The sequence below is a fragment of the Sciurus carolinensis genome, chromosome 5 (genome assembly GCF_902686445.1).
Source record: "Sciurus carolinensis chromosome 5, mSciCar1.2, whole genome shotgun sequence".
Classification (NCBI taxonomy): domain Eukaryota; kingdom Metazoa; phylum Chordata; class Mammalia; order Rodentia; family Sciuridae; genus Sciurus; species Sciurus carolinensis.
The window spans coordinates 161,255,880-161,273,125 of NC_062217.1; the positions used below are offsets into that span (position 1 = coordinate 161,255,880).

A 17,246-nucleotide genomic window follows, 5' to 3' on the forward strand; every position below is an offset into this window, starting at 1 on the left:
CCTTTGTACCGCTCCATCGGGGCTCGGCGTGCGCTCTCGCTGCTCCGCTCCGGCGCTGCGCTCTCTGCGCTCGGCTCGGCGCCCAGGCCGCCGCGCTGGCCCCTCCCCCTGAGGTCACGCTCACGGCCGGACCTCCTGGAGCTGCAGCCGCGCCCCGGGCCCTTGGACCGACTCTCCGCCCGGGCGCGCCGCCGCCGCCCCCGCTGGGGAACTCCGCAGCCCGCCCGCGCGGAGTCAGCGCTCAAGTGAGTACGCACCCGGCCTCGGCTCCCCGCCCCGGCCGCCTAGCACTTCCTTCAAGTCTGGGCCCGGAGGCGGCGGGAGGGAACGGGGCTGAGACATTCCCACACCCTGGGGGAGGCTGCAAGAGGAGCGAGCTCCAGTGGGTCTCCAAGATCTGTTTTCTCAACTATGGGGCCCGCAAACCCAATGCCAGGAGGAGGAGACTGAGGTCCCAACCCGGAGATGGAGACGTGCCTAGAGCGCCTCCTGCTTGACCCCCGAACCTGAGCGCTTTTGCCCTTGGCCCGTTTCAAAGAGCGAGGGGAGATGTGGGGCAACTCAGACCCCAATCGATGTCTGATGGGGGTTATTTGGGGGACCTCTCCTACCCTCCTGCAACCTCTCTGCGCAGTCGTCACCCATCGCACACACACTGGGGCACCCCAAAACATTTACTTGCTGCCTTCTACCTGGTCCCGGGATCCTAGGGGCATCAGTGCGCCAGGTTCTCCTGAGAAGGCTTTAGAATGTCTAAGGGTAACTTCAAGGTCACTTCAAGAGTCGGGGAGCCCCCGTTTTCTGGGGCAGCTCGGCACCTGACTGCCCTGGAGGAATGGCACCTATTCCTTAGGAAGTTTGGTGATGGTTCTGAGTCTCCACCCAGCGCCACCTCCACCAAAGGACACACACTTCCATCTTTTCCCTTTTGCCACTCCTCTGTCCAGTCCTTTACCACTCCTTCACATCTGTCTCCCCCTTCCATCCTGCCAAAGAGATCCATGTTTTCCTTTAAACTTTGGGGGTTTCACTTTGTAAAACGTGGTTTGTACTAAATGTCTGGTTTCTTGACAAAGTTCTCAATTTTCTTGAACGCTTAAGGAAGATTTCGCTTTCTTAAAAGACTCAATTCTTTCTCAGGACTGCAGTTAGCTGATGTTTGGAGACCTGCCCCAGGGGTCTGTAGAAATCCTCTTCTTAGCTACCATGGCAGCTCACCTGGATGGAGCCCTGCTCACCAGCCAGCCACAGGGACGAGGGCGGCACATACACTGCCCTGTCCTTTGCCCCAAATCCCCGTGATTTGGGTATGATTATCTCTATTGTACAGTTGAAGAAACTGAGGCTTAAAAGGCAAATGACTTGTTGAAGGGTGCACAGCTAGCAAAGAGCAGAGCCAGCGTTGCATCCAGCGTGGTTTGCACTTACTTAGACACTTTCTGGGTGGTTATAGGAAATGCCAGGCTATTTATTACCATCTTGTGGAGCGCACAGACAAGTGAACAATGAGGACACAACCAGGTAGGTCCTCAGATATGAGGGACGCACAGGGTCGTGGAAGCCTAGGGAGGACACTGAGCCACCTGCTAAGTCTAGGAAGAGGTAACTGAGCTGAGTTAGAGTTAGTGAGGTGACAACAGAGGCAAGTGAGTGCAGCCTTCCCGGTAGGAGAGACAGCAGGAGGGACCATTTCAAGGTCAAATGATCTGTTGCTGAAGCCAAAGGGCAGAAACCAGAGTAAAGGGGGTGAGACTAGAGAGGGGCTATCAGGACTGCTTGAGCGCTCAGTGCTGAGCTGAGAACACAGAAAACCCAGTAGCACTGCAGAGTGTGGGCACTCTGGGATCCCTCCCCATGGAGTAGGGTGTGGAATGAGGAGGTCTAAGGAAGACGCCATGGAGCAGTGGATCGCCTGCTGGGGCGAAGTCAGCCGCACAACCCATTCAGGAAGTTGGTTCCTGAGCACAGGACATGAGAGAGGGGGGAAAACCCAAGTTGGACTTGCCATTTGCTGTAACTTGAGTGACTATGTGGATAGTGTCACCCAGTCCTCAAATATGACCTGGGACCCTGTTTCAAGTCAGGTGTTAGCAGGTACTGCAGAGAAAGCATGAGGAAGAGGCACCAGGTCCTGCTGTCATGGGGCTGCTTTGGGACTGGGGCAGAGGCCAACAAACAGACAAGGAGATAAGTAGCCCTGGGTCAGAGGAGTGGCAGGAGGTTGGGGTGTTGGCCGGGACAGGGGGTGCTAGTAAAGGACCTAAAGTACCACCAGGGAGTTAGAGCCCCAGTTCATCCACATGCATCAGCCACCTTAAAAGGCCCGGCTTGTGTGGTTTTAAGAAAATAAAGTGGAGCCGTGGTGAGAAGGGTGACATCTCAGGGAAATGGAGGACAGGAAACCGTGCTCAACTGGCCTCTCGCGTGTGAGCTGGACCTGGAACCCGGACAGGGCAGATTGTGGTCTTGCCCTTTTGTGTTCTCTTCCTCTCTCTTCCTTCCTGCCTCCCTTCCCTCTTCTAGCAAATGGCCCAGCATGGTGCACATACCCTCTGTTCTACAGTGTCTGTAGACTCATCAGTGGACCTTGGGTTTCTCTGAAATTCTCCAGAAGAATCTGATTGTGCAAAGCCTCAAGTCTCTGGACGCCAGTTACTTGACCAGATGCCAGCTCTGGCAGTCCACTGGGATCAGCTGTGCAAGGTTACCTGGTCTAGTTTCCACAGAGCCTGTTTGAGCTGACCCTCCCACAGGGGGTTGAGGGCAGGGTGGCATGACTAGTGTCCTTAAGATCAAGGGTTGTCATCTCCAGGATACAAATGAGGACACAAAGAAGTTGGGGGACTTGCCCCAAGCCTCAAGTCAAGTTCGGAGTTAGGACTTAAAAAAAAAAAAAGAACTGTCAGGCTTCCTTATTCTAAATCCTGTGCTTTTTCACTGTCCTTAGTTCAGGCGTTCCCACGCTCTAACGTGACGGGGCTGTTCCCTAGCAAATCCTTTGGTAGCCATCTCTTTAAGTCCCTCTTGAAAATAGGCCCTCCCTGCAAGCTGGGGTGTCTCCATATCTGTCTCAACTGCCTCTTCTCTCTTTCCCTCACCAGATCCAGCCTCTCTAATGACTTCTTCCCTAAATCCTCTCTAGACAAACAAAAATCTATCAGAAATTCATCCGAGTGAATTTAAAATAGGAAGTCATCACCCTTTCCAAGAACAAAACTGAAATAACACTACCAAAGCCATCAATAGGAATTGGCTTCTGGAAGCACAGAGCTATTTACCTCCTCTTCCATACCTGGGTGCAGTTTAGCCCTTTGTCTTTGGTGGCTTTGCAACTTCTACAAAGGGGTCACTCACATTCATATTCAAATTCGTTGTTATTTCTGACCCCTAGGATCAGGTGATCTGATTTCCAGTTCAAGTTCAACTCTCTGGGTGCTACAATTGAGCCCACCCCAGGCCCCCAGGATCACCAATGAGCTATTCTGATGTAGACAGTCCTGAAATTGTCCTCAAATCATGTAACCCCACCCTGGAGTGAGGGTGTAAGTATAACCAAACTTAGTTGGGGTAGTGGTACTTCCGGCTCTCTGGGTGGATGAAGCTATCCTGGGGAAGAGGACTGAACACCAGAAAGACTTGCAGTTCATTACAGTACTCCTTCCTTAACTGTGGGGGGTATGTCCACCAGATGCCTGAAACCATGGAGAGCACCAAACCCCATATACAAACACTATGAAACCCCAACATTCAATCTGATAACAAAGCCCACTGTTAAGTGACAACTGACTGACTATAACAGGTGGGTAGCATATACTGCATGGATATGGTGGACAAAGGAATAAGACGCATCCTGGGTGGGACAGAGTAGCTCAAGATTTCATCACACTACTCAGAATGGCATGAAATTTAAAACTTATAAGTTGTTCATTTCTGGAATTTTCCATATACTATTTTCAGTCAACTGTGGGAAAATGAAATTTCGTAAAGTGAATCTGCAGACAAGGGGTTACTGCTGTAAATCCTAAACCAGATTCTCAGCAAAGATGTTTCTTCAAACACAAAAGGGGCTTCCCTGGCTGAGAAATTTTGGAAGGGTGTCCCATAAAAAGCTGTTGCTTTACAAACTTTATCCTACGTCATGCTCATAGTAGCCAGGGCAACTGGCATTATTTCCCCCTCGCTGGGCAGTCCCCACTGAAGCAGCATCTTTGACCAGACTTCTTAACTAGGCTCTTTTATTTTGGAGCTATATTTTTAAAAAAGCCATTCCTGCCACTGTTCCTTACTTCACTCTTTCACATTCCTTCATGACTAGCTCACCCCTCTAAGGACCCCCAAATCTCAGCAGGGTCCTACTTTCTAGATAGCCCTCTTCCACTGTATTGCATTAATCCCCTGTGGCCTTGTTGAGTATTGCACCTGGCACATAGTAGATGCTTAGTCACACTGTTGAATGAATACATGAATGACTACTTCTTTTTTTCCCCTCTTGGGATTTCTGTGAAAAGGAAAATAAACCCACAAAATGTCTGCTGGTTCACCTGGATAAAATGTAATTACGAAGGACAAGGTCAGGTCTGGTTGGGCAGGGGGGTGGATGAAGCAGAAGGAAGGGCTTCATGGGGGAGGCAGCATTTGAACTCAAGCCTTGAAGGGATGAATTCATTCTTTTTTTAATTGTCATAAAATATGTGTAACGTAAAATCTGCCATTTAAATGATTTTCAAATGTACAGTGGCATTAAATGCCTTCACATTGTTGTATGCCATGACCACTATCAATCTCCAGGACTTTCCCATTGTCTCAAATTGAAACTCTGCCTGTTAAACAACACCTCCCCTTTCCTCTGGTACCAGGGGAAAATCACCCCTAGTCTATTAATGATTTAGTTTATGTAAAGGAGCTATTTTGTTTAATTTTCCTTATAATATTCCTATGAAGTAGAGTAAATGAAAGAGGGCTCTCTAAAGACCTACACAGTTAAGGATCAAAGACCCAAGAATGTCATTTTCAGAAGTATCAGATACAGTGCACTTCCAGCCACATTTCATCCAGAGGCCAGGGATGTCCAGGAGTATATTTGTCCATGTAGTGCCATGTGTCAAGAGCTCATGCTCAGAGCTTGGTCTCCTTTCTGTGACCCCAGTGTCCTGGGCCAGCTGCTGGGCATGCAGCGCCATGGGCTCCAGCTGGGCCCGCCCTCTCCACTCCCAGACCCTGAGCTGCTCCCTCTGCTTTGCAAATCCAGGACTGAGCACCCACCCCCAGCTTCCTCCCTTTCCTCCCCAGGGCTCCATCCAATGCTTAGCTCACCTGCTCTGAGTTAACATCAAACTCTGCACTGGGCCTTCTCCCCAGGATCCTGGGGTTGGCGGGCAAAAGGACAAACTCCTAAAGATTTGTCCCACCGAAATGGCAGGTTCTGTAACTTAGTGGACAGAGGCACCCTTGTCCTGCCTTTTTTCTCTCAAAGTGGCCCTCGTGTCCTTGCCTAGCACTCGCCCCAGCCCACCTCCAGGGCCTTTCCTCCCATTCCCTGTTGCGATTTCCAGCCCATTCCAGAGCTGTTCGGAAACTTGGAACCAATGGCAAGTCAAACCATGTTACTTGACATTAAGGACAAGGGAACCCAGAGCTCAGAGTGCTGGCTGGAGGGTCCCAGTGCTGGTCAGTGGCTGGCCCAGGAGCCCCCACTATGCAGGCAGCAGTGATCCTTCACCCACCTCTCCTCTGGGCCCACAGCCCTCTCTATGGGGATGGGGGACCCTAAGCTGGGGTCATCCTGAGTAGGTCCTACTCCCTGCTGAAATTCGCCAGTTCTGGTCCCTGAGCAGTTGCCAGGGTCTGGACCTGGGATTCATTTCCCCGTTCTTCCTGTGATCACTCAGATCATCATTACTCCGATGAGGTGCAGGTAGGAAAGTGGCCAGACTGGAACTGTCAGCTGCACAGGTTCTCAGAGTCCCTAGACCTGGGGACCTGAGAGGGATCACTCCTTTGGGCTGGAAGCAGGGTCTTTCTTAAGGGCACAGCAGAGTCATTGTCCCCCAGAGCATCCTTCCCACCTGGACAGAGACCCTGCAGTCTGAGCCTTTGGGTCCCATCCCGGAGGCCCTCCCCATCCAGGCTCCTTAGAGCTTTTGTCAGGATTGAAAGATGGGAAGGATTTTTGCTATCTCATAACTCTTAGTTAATATTCACTTCTTATTTAATTACAGAAAACAAAGACCATATTTGTAGGTCTATTCCTCCACATGAACTATAGGATCATGTAGGCAGAAGCTCCCTGTAGATCCTGGGTAGCCAGTTGGTCAGGAAAGCTCCCGTGGTTAGGTTTATGGGTCTGTTGTCCCACAGACCTGCCACAAGCCTGCAGCCCTCAGGCTGATTCACACGCTTCTCTGCAGGAGAGGCTTCCCCGAGCCCAGCCGCCAGCCAGCTGGGCTTCCCGCAGGCCTCTTGGGGCTGTCTAGGGGCCATGCCCAGTCAGAGCAGCTCAGCTGCTTAGTCTTGCCCCACTTACCATGGTCCAACTTCCATGGTCTCAGTCCTGGGTTTCAGAACAGCATCCCCTGGTCTGCAGGCCTGCTTCCTCATGGTTCCAGCTCCTGGGTGGATTCCTTTTGGACCCCTTTTCCCATGGTTAGATGGATGGATGGGATGGGATTTGAGTCACCTGTTCCCTGAAGTCATTGATGGGAATAAGGAGTAGAAACGGGAGGACACTATCAACTGGCCCAAATCTTGCAAAAACAAGATTAGCATACAAGAAAAAGAGGTCTGGGTCATGATGAGGCCCTGCCAAGAAGCCCTGTGACAGAGGGCAGTGGCCCAGGGGCAGTCTGGAGGGCACAGACATGCAACTTTGTATCCCCCCGCAGTACCTCCCCGGGGCTCACTAAGCTTGCCATTATCTGCCCTCCGACTCCCCCAGGTGAGTTCTTTAAAAGTACCAGCTTAGCTCAGTTCCCCTCATTTTCTTTTTCTTTTTTTAAAACAGGATCTATTTTTTTAAATAACTTTATTCCATTTATTTATTTTTATGTGGTCTTGAGGTTCAAACCCAGTGCCTCAAACGTGTGAGGCAAGCGCTGTGTCACTGAGCCACAACCCCAACCCCAGTGCCCTCATTTTCAAGGTCGGAAAGAGGTTGCTAAGAGGTGGATGACTTACCAGAGCCGCCTGATCAGCCATCGCAGAATTGAGGCTGGACTCCTGGGCACTTTGCTGAGGGGAAACTAGGGTCCTGTCTCCTCCTTGATGGGAAATGTGGTCTCTGCTCAGGGCCCTGTCGTCTGGAAAGGAAGCTTTCTAGAAGCCCAGATACCAGGCTTCTCGCCATTACAGTCTGGCACACAGGCTGTGCCCAGAACGCCCACAAATCGTATTGTTCATGGAATGAATGAAAGAATGAGTGAGCTGTTCTTTTTTAGATTTTTTAAAAATGTTTTTATTAATACATTATAGTGTGTGAGCCATTCTAGATAAAGGAGATTTGTCCCCAGTGGATCTTGGTGAGAAAAAAAAATCTTACATAAACACACATGTGTGTATGTGTGTATGTGTACACACAAAGCATATGATTAGGTAAATAGCATATCTGTGGCATTAAAATTTCATGGGGGAGTAATTAGGATAAAATATTAGAAAAAAATGACTGCAGAGGCAATAATGGAAAAAGGCTGAGAAATACTGGAATACAGACTCAAGAGTCTAGGTTAGAATCTTCCTTCTGTTTCTTTCTAGCTGGGTGACCTTGGAAAACTTACTTAGATTTCTACACCTCAGCTTTCCCCTCTGTCAAATGGAAATAAAATTCTACTCGTGTCACAGGTGGTTAGGAGGATTACATGGGACAATATAGGGAAAGATTTTTAGCTCAGTGTCCAGCACACAAGTTCACACAGATTTTAGGTATGATAATTATCAAGATTGCTGCACGTGAGCAAGTCCTCCCTCCAGGATGACAACTGGTAAGAATCAGTCAGACCTCCAAGGCAGGATAAGCACTGGCTACCAGCTGTTTCAATAGCCACCTCCTGAGTGGTAAGAGTCCTACTTGGTGCCATGTATTGGAAATCATTGGTGCTACATGTCACCCAGCTGCCACCCACAGACCCACCACTATCTGAGCATGGTGCCAGGTGCCTTGTTGGATAATAAGTTGCATGAAGTCTTTACAGGATTTATGACCTCCAAGGGGGACAGGAAACCCATAATCTCCCAAGTCAGTGCATCTCAAACCTTGGCATCTATAGAAATCACCTGGGAATCATGTTAAATCAGATTCTGATTCAGCAGACCTGGGGTTGGATAGAGAGTCTGCGCTTCCGTTACGCTTCAAGGTGATCCGTGGCTGCTGGTTCACAGTTTAAGGAACACAGTTTTCAATAAACTTCCTTTTCCCACACTTAGCCAAATAGGAATCAGCCTTTTGCTTTCTCTGACAATGGCTGCATCTCATGCTGGCATCCCATGGGGTCCACAATTAAGTGTCCACAAAAGTTCACCCTAGAAAATTCTGGAACAAAATATTCGAGGAGAATTCATCCTGTAACCTGGGGTTAAATCCACTCTGAATATTTTAAACACTGCATTACCAGGAGCTTGCTTTGTTTAAACTTGTTTTCCTTTCGTGATCAAAATCCTTATGGAGAAGGAGGAAGAGAGGAGAGAGAGAAAGAGAGGAATTATTGTGATACAGCTTCCTAACTTCCTGTTGGAATCAGCCTCAGGTAGCCAGTTTCTTTTGGCAGTGACAACTAAGAGAATTCCCCATTTGGGAATATTGCATGGAGGAATCCCTAGCAGGGCAGGACATTTAACACCAGGCCACTACAATTACTTAGTGTCTGGGGATTCCATTCTGTCACTTGAGTAGAATCTTTAGCTTAATTCAAGTAATGTTCATGGAAGATCTGAAAGAGGAAGGGTTGAGCCAAGAATAAGCAGGTCCCGGATGGCAAGAGACAGTGTTCTTTTTCATTAATGTAACTGAGGAGCAGTTTCTTCAGAAGGTTTGGGTTCAATCCTCAGAACCACAAAAAATAAAATTAAATAATTTTAAATGTACAATTTAATGGTTTTGTTTTGCAGTACTGGGCTTGAAACCCAGGACCTCATACCTGCTAGGCAAATGCTCTACCACTGAGCTACCTCCCCAGTCCTGTGGTTTTTAATATAACAGTTTGATAAAACTACCATTGCCATGAATTTTAGAACATCACCCTAAAAAGAAACCTATGCCCTTTAATATTCATTTCATTCTCCTCGTTCCCTCTACCCAGACTTAGGCAACCACTAATTTGTCTTCTGACTCTAGATTTCCCTATTTTGGAAATGTCATGTATATAAAATCATACAGTATTATAAAAGACCATTTCATTCCATGCTCTTTTGGGATGGTTTCTTTTACTTGGTATAATGTTTTCAGGGTTCATCCACACTGCAGTGTCTATCAGACTTCATTTTATCACTATATAATATTCCATCGCATGGACATGCCACCTTTCATGTATCCATTCATCAGTTGATGGACATTTGTGTCGTTTCCACTTTGGGGCTACTACTGAATGCTCTGAGCATTCATTCACATGTAAGATTTCATTTCTATTGGGTCATTTGCATAGTTTTATCCTTCATCAGGGGTTGCTCCCCTATGGATTCTTGTTCATATTCCGCTGAACTCATGATTTCCTACTCCACCCAGATCTGCTCCTTCTGCAGCACACACTGCAGTTTCCACCACCCACCCTGATGCACAAGCTAGAAACTCATGAGCCTTCCATCTCACTTCCCTTGACTCCTCTATCCTCCACTGTCTGCAGACCAACTCAGAGAGAAGTAGTCCCCAGAGAAGGCTTTGCTGACATTCCAGAATCAATCAGACCATTCATCCTTCATGTGAGTAGACTGGCTTATATTTGTAAGATTACGTGATTAATATCTGTTTGCTCACTCTTTTATCTCGAGTGCTTAACAGAGTGCCTGGTTTATAGCAAGGCTTGTAAGCCTCTCAAAACAGAATGTGTATAACACTTCCTTTAGAATGTACTAGAGATCCTAGTACACTAACCTCACCAAGGAAAATTTATTGATTTAAACTTTTTTTTTCAAAAAATATTAAGGTATAATTCACATATAGCAAAACTCACCTTTTTTTAATATACAGTCCTGTGAGCTTAGTCAAATGCATACAGTCATGAAATTACCACCACAAATGAGAAGTAGAATGGTTCATCACCCCCCAAATTTACCTGTGCCCCTTTGTAATCATTCCCTCCCCTCAACCCTAGTCCCTGGAACCTCCAACAGGTTTTCTGTCTCTATAGCTTTACCTTTTCCAGAGTGTCATAAAAATGCAATCATAACAGTATGTAGCTTCTTTTTTTTTTTTTTCTTGTGGTGCTGGAGACAGAACCTATGGTCTCACACATGACAGGAAGTACTCTGCCACTGAGCTACATCCCTAGCCTTTTAAAAAATTATTTTAGGGTCTTCTAGTTGCCCAGTCTGGTTGCTCAGGTTGGCCTCAAACTTTGGATCTTCTTGCCTCAACCTCCTGAGTGGCTACTATGTAAGCACCACCATGCCTGGCCACTGTGTACCTTTTTGATTCTGACCTTTCTTTCATGTAGCATTAGTACACTTGAGATTCATCCATGTTATTACAATAGTTCACTCCTTGTTATTGCTGAGTAATATTCCATTGTAAGGATGAACTAGTTTGTTGATCCATTCCCCAGCTGAGGATCATCTAGGATGTTTCCAGTTTGGGGTGATTATGACTAGTCATTGTAGACATTCATATGCAGGTTTTTGTGTGAATGCTTTTGGTTTTACTTGCATGAATGCCTAGGATTGGGCTTGCTGGGTCACATGGTAAGTGTATATTTAACTTAAAAAAAAAATCTCAAGCTGTTTTGCAAAGTGGTAGCACTGTTTCTCATTTCCATGGGCAAGGCCTGTGTTCCAGTTGCTCTGCAGGGTCACCCGCACTTGTCATTGAGGGCTCTCCATAGATACAAGTCCTTGAGCACACATGTGATTTGCAATTTTTTTTTTCCAATCTGAGGCTTATTTAATTCTAAGAATGAAAAGCAGACATTCTTAATTTCGATGAATACCAATGTATTAATTTTCTTGTTGTATGGATCATGGTTTTGATGTCATTTCTAAGAACTGGGCCTAACCTGAGGTTGTAAAAATTTTCTCCTAGACATGTTATAGGCTTAAGGTTATATATTTTTGTCTCTGGTTCATTTTCCTTCTTTGTTAGCCTGTGAACTGTCTCATCTGCTTTAGGCCTCTGATCTAATCTACCGTTTGTCTCTGTTGTCCTTCCAAACTTCAAGCCCAGGGAGGGCAGGGTTGTGTTTTATTGGGGTTGGTATTTGCATGACCCTGAGAGCAGGGCTTGGGCACTTGGCTACCTCACCCAGTCCCACTCTGTGTGTGATTCAGGTTCATGTTTTCTACAGCATCAAACATCCTACTTCTCATTTTAGATACTGAAGGCTATAGTTCTGAATTTTTTTAAAAAATGAGACATTAAAATAGACTTGGCATTGCTTCTCCCATTAAAAATTAAGAAAAATTAGCACAACTAGGCAAAATCAATTTGAGTCGTTCACAAAGCACTGAGTGTACAAGGCACACTTCCCATGGGCCCAGACTCCGGAACGTTATTTTCCTCTGTGTTTCCTTCTACCAGTGTTGGCTACGCTACCCAGGAACCACTAGTGCAGAGTTGTACTACTGACCAAAGTGCTTTTAAAAATCTGGAACCACATTCAGGTGGCCAATAGCAATGGATAGAGAAATAATGTGTGAGTCCTAAAGAATGAAAAGACAGACACTTTGTACCTTGAGCCAGGGCCAGGTCTGAGGCAACATGGGTTGGATTCTCAGGGATATTTCCCTCTGATTGCACTGTCTTCTCCCTAACCTGGCTGCATCTTCACGTAAAATTGACTTCTAGGGGAGAAGGGAAGGAGACTTTCTCCATTGAAGGGCTGCAGATTCAGAGAGTCAAGTAGAAACCCATTCGTTCCGGAGGCTGACTTTCAGACCTGCTTTCAGAGTGTTGTGTGGGATGGAGACTTGTGTCAGCAACAAAGAAAGGCATCCTCGGAGGACAAGGTGGCCTGTCAAGAAGCCCTAACCATCCCTAGCGACCTCCAGTGTGCTGTGTGTATTTGGGTGGATGCTGCCTGGTGCTTCTGCCAAACTGGGCAAAGAGAAAATGTGGCTAAAGAAGGACAGAGCCCTTTCTTACCTCTGGAAAGATTTTAAAGAATCCCCAAGCTTTGACAGATTATCTCCTCTCTCTGAATGGATAGAATTCATTTAAATAGTGTGGGGTTTTTTTTTCCCCCTTAAATTGCAAACTTTGAGAAATGGAGAACATGTAGCTTAGTGATTTGAACTTAGGCACCTTCTAGGAGCAGGAAAAGACTCATTAAAATTAAATGATGACCTTGGTATCTGATATTATCTAAAAATAACCAGTTGTGGAAAAAGGAAATAAGAAGGCAGAATTGCAGTTTTAATTTTAAGGAAAATGTTGTCCCTTTCTAGTAATGAATGATTAAAACAAACTTACTTCATACTTCCAAGAAGCAACCAAATTTGTAGAGTGTTTTCTTTTAAATTTAATTTAATTTTAAATTTATTTTTAAACCTGCAAATGACAGTTGTACATATTCAGAAGACTGTAATGGCAGAGACTTTCCACAGTGTTAGTTAACATATGTGTTATTTCCCATACTTACCTTTTTTTTGTGGTGAGAACACTTAACATCTACTCTCTGTTGATGATCAAACATACAACACCCTGTAGTTAGCTATAGTCACTATGTTATGCAAGAGACTTCTTGACCTTAATCCTCCTTTCTAACTGAAGCTTTGTATCATTGGTCCAGAAGTCCCCAACAACTCCTCTTTACTCCCAGTCCTTGTCACCCCCACTGTGTACTGTGCTTTTCTCGTGTTCCCTGTCCCCAACACACACACACACACACACACAGAAATGACTGGTCCCCGTCTAACCTGTTGAATCAAACTTTGATAGCAAGACCTGGGAGTCTGCATTTTTAACAAACTACCTGGGATGTAGATATCTTCAAGTTTTTTTCCATTTCTTTTTTATTATTTTTTTTAGTGCATTATAATTGTGCAACATAGCGGGGCTCATTGTGACATAGTCGTATATGCACGTGATGTAATTTGCTCCATTTCATTTGCCTGTACTTCCCCTCTCCCACCCCTCGTTCATTCAGGTTTTAGGATCACTTAATGGACAGGATCTTTTCCTCTCATGATGACAACACCCAAACCTAACTACTGCTACTGCTATTGATGCTACTTTGCTAACCTCGATGGAGTGTCACCATGTCCCGGCACTGTTTGGAATCTAGCACATGCCCTCACTTAACCCTCACAGCAACTCTCCAAGGTAACATCCTGATCATCCCCACTGTGCAGACAAGGAAACCAAGGCACAAGTTAACTTGCCCAGGTCATGCTGCTAGTTGGTGCCTCTAGAGTTCTAACTTAGGCCAGAGCCAGGTTCAGTCCTAAAGAGCCAGAGAGTCCCTTGCAGATGGAGAAGACCTGCTTCTACAGGATGGCCAACCCTCTTCTGCCCAGAGGGCTCCATCACCCTGACCTGCTGCAAACATTCCAAATAAGATGGGCCAGTGAGACCTTCCAGGCAGGCCAATCGGGGCAGATGTGTGTCTTCTAGGAAGAGAAAACCAGATCCTGAGGAGTAGCCTTATCTCTCCATACCTGGGCAGCAGCTTCATGATGGCCAGGTCCTAAGGTCAGCCTGCTGCAGGATTCTGCCCCAGACTTCCTCCTGCTTCCCTGCTGAAGAGCTAGAAACGCTTCCCCAGTAAGGATGCAGCCTAGGCTTCCCGGCACTGTTGCAACAAGAGACCATGAGCTAGGTGGCTTCAAACAGCAGGAAGTTATTGTCCCACTGTTCTAGAGGCCAGGAATTCAAACTCGAGCTGTGAGCAGGGCCTCCAGGGAAGACCCTTTCTTGCCTCTTCCAGAGACTCCTGGCATTCTCTGACATGTGGAACGTCTCATCTGTCTCATACTCACACGGCCTCTTCTCTGAGGGTAGCTCCATGTTTTCTCTTTGTCTCTTTCAGGACGCTGCTCTTCAGACTTAAGGCCCACCCCCATCTACAGTGATCTCATCTCTATCCTTCCTTAATTACATCTGCAAAGGTCCTTATTCCAGACAACGTAACCATCTGGGTAGGCCGAGCTGTGGGAGTTACCATTACAACCCACCATAGGTGCTTTGGTATGTAAAAGGTCAAAATCACACAAAGAAGAGTATGTCATCACAACCTCTGACTCTCCCTCCATCCAGGCCCTGATGACAATTACTAAATTTCCCCAGAGTGATGTCTCAATAGCAAACTTAAGACAGGGCTCTGCCTGCCGTCCAGCAAACAACAGAACAGAGCAAAAGGAGACACACCGAATAGGAAAGAAGTTGGTGTCAGGACAGGATTGTTCCCAGTGTTCCGAGTGTCTGTGAGTGGAGGAAAGGAGATGTGCTATCCCTGGGTGGCTTTTCCTCCAAGCAACTGTGCGTGACTCTCAGCCCATGTTTCTCAGCCCATTTTAGGAGAAAACCCCCTTGCAAGGGCAGTGGCACCTGAGCAGGTGCTGATGGAATCCCAGGGGTGTGCAGAGGGCGGGAGCCTGGCTGTGCTGAGGAAAGAGGCCAGTGATGGCCCCGGAGGCCTCTGGGGCTGGAGCCCTCTCAGCACAGGCAGCCTTCCTGAGCATCATCTGACTTCTGGTTCCTTGAATTAGGGTGACAGTGAGTGATGACGTCTGGCAGCGGATGGTTGGTTGGCCACAGCCCAGCTCTAATGCTGACCTGAGAAGATGGGTGACTGATCATGGATCGACTGAGAGTTTTTAAAGTTCATTGCAGGAGACAGCTTCCCACCCAGACCCACCAAACCCAAACCTGCATGCAGTTAGAGTTGGGTGCAAATATCGGTTTCCACAATTGGGCAAGTCATGCTTGTGAACCAAGAGCAACAGCACTTACCCAGGCAGCGAGGGTGGGAGCCCAGGAATGTGCAAGTCCTGCACCGTTTAAGTTGTCTGAGTACCTTGCTTTTACGTGGGGGAAGGGAGTATTAATAATTATGATTTATACACAGGGGACCCTTGTTCCTATCTAATGGGAAGGTAACTCCTATCAACACTTTCTAACTTTTCATTAAGAAGCATATGTTTTAAGACAATAACAGGAACGAAAGAGCCCATTCTTCCTGTGCCAGCTTCCGTCCAGTTTAGAACAAAATGTTATTCATGGCCAGGCTCCACCTTGCTGAGGAGGGCTGGTGTTCGTCTTTGCGAGGACAGTCCTACTGGCCACTCCATAGAAAACCATGTGCTAACAACACAGAGACCCCAGAGAGGTGTGACTGGCTTAGGAGGAATGTGGCATTTGCACTTGATGGCAGGGGGCTAGTGGGCCTCTCTCAATCCTGGATTAATTAAAATAATTATTAAATATTGAATTATTTAAATAATTAAATAGAGGATTTGTCCCGGCTCTTGGCACTCTGGAGGCCCACAAAAAACATGAGTATTGCCACCATCCCATTCTTTTCTAGGCTGGACTCACATTCCCTGGATCCCCTGAGTCCGAATCCTACCAACTCTGGGTCTGGAAGTTGTCCTAGGCTCTGCCCTGCCTCCAACCCCTTGGGGATGTTTTGGGAGGGCCCAGCATTAAACCAGGATGGGACACAGCAGAAACAGCCTTGGCTTTGGAGGGGAGGATTTCCAATGCCAACTTTTTATCTGATGGGAAGGGCTGAGGTTAAGAGGCAGCAGCAGGGGACAGCACAAATAAATACATAAAATCCTCTCCAGGGGCTGCCATTGTACTCAGGACAATGGTGGCCCCAGAGAACATTTTCATCTCGTTGAGATTGGAAAGTAAAATAAATGTGGTCATATATACCCTCCTCCTTGGCCCTGGCTGGCTGTGGCCTACACCAGCTCTGCAGGAGACAAAAGACATTTTTTCAGAATCCTGGCCTCAAGTGAGGGAGAAGGAAATTTAGGGTGTGGAAGGTCCTCAGGGCTGGGGTCTAGATGTCCTTTGGTCACTGTTCTCCCCAGCCCCCTTGCTTTCTCAAAGCTGCCAGCCTCTCGCCTCCACCCTTCCTAGTGTTCTCCAGCCCACAATGGGCCACATCCAGCAGGGCAGGGCTGGCGGACACACCCAGGCAGGCTGCTTGGCTCTGCAGGGAAGAGGAGTCCCTTTCCAGCAATGGGCAGGAGGGGCTGAGCAGGACTGGTAGCTTTTCTGAGTTGAGAACATGTCCCCAAATACTCTATGGGCTGGCAGCTCTCTTCGTCTTTGCAGTCCTCAGTTGCTTTGAAGTCACCCAATCAGAAGGATTTTTCTGGTACCAATGACATCTCTCATTGGAATGAGTCTCAGCTCCTCCGCAGGTGGTGTTTCTAAGCACCCTTACAGTGGGGTAGGGTCCTCCTCACCCAGGAAGCTGGCACCTTCACACACCTCCCGTTCCAGCAGTCTGCCACCCTGGCTGGCTATGGCACATGATGCCCAGAAACCCAGCATGGTACTGGAGAGGCAAGGTTTGAACCCCAGAACCCCCAACAGCAGATCTTGGATAAGACACTTAGCCTCTCTAGGTCTGTTCCTTTACGTCATTTTTTAAAAAATTTATTTACTTGTTTTTTATTTTTACAGACTGCATTTTGATTCATTGTACACAAATGGGGCACAACTTTTTATTTCTATGATTGTGCACGATGTAGATTCACACTATTCGTGTAATCACATGTACATAGGGTAATGATGACTGCCTCTTTCCACCATCTTTCACACCAAAATAGAACAAATGTAAAGAATCAAGAAAGAAATCACATAATATGCTTGGTTCAGGGCTGGGCAAATAGTAAGTTGTTATTACTTGGCAGTCACTTCATTAATAAAAACTAATGTTTGAGGACTCATTTTGTATCACGCCAGGTCTTGTTCTATGGGAATTCTCATAATAACCCTTTGAGGTGGGCATTATTATTATTCCATTATAGAAATGGAAATTGAGGCTTAGGGAAGGTAAGCATGTTGTCATTAGTTATGCAGCTGCTGATTGGTGGAGCTGGAACTTCAGCCCAGGCAGTTTGGTGCTGTACCCTGCACACAGCTGCTGTGTGAT

General features: G+C 47.0%; 1 protein-coding gene and 1 long non-coding RNA gene across 7 annotated transcripts in view; one reads left to right on the forward strand and one right to left on the reverse strand.

The window, feature by feature from the left end:
* The window catches only part of Afap1l2 (actin filament associated protein 1 like 2), a 93,120-nt gene extending 92,877 nt beyond the window's left edge, over positions 1-243 (reverse strand). For 2 of the 5 annotated variants that reach the window (XM_047553292.1, XM_047553290.1), the window contains exon 1: positions 2-243. In XM_047553292.1, the coding sequence (XP_047409248.1) occupies positions 2-17 (16 nt within the window). In that variant the 5' untranslated portion in view covers positions 18-243. The remainder of the gene's footprint in view (position 1) is intronic. The other 3 variants (XM_047553291.1, XM_047553293.1, XM_047553294.1) reach the window with 3 other exon arrangements.
* On the forward strand, positions 122-17,040 carry LOC124985013 (uncharacterized). 2 transcript variants are annotated; one of them, XR_007108770.1, is made up of 3 exons: positions 122-245; positions 13,281-13,456; positions 14,163-17,040. It is a non-coding gene; the product is annotated as an uncharacterized LOC124985013 (long non-coding RNA). The 2 variants fall into 2 exon arrangements; XR_007108769.1 differs by lacking the exon at positions 122-245 and adding an exon at positions 9,825-9,903.
* The last annotated feature ends 206 nt before the right edge of the window (positions 17,041-17,246 follow it).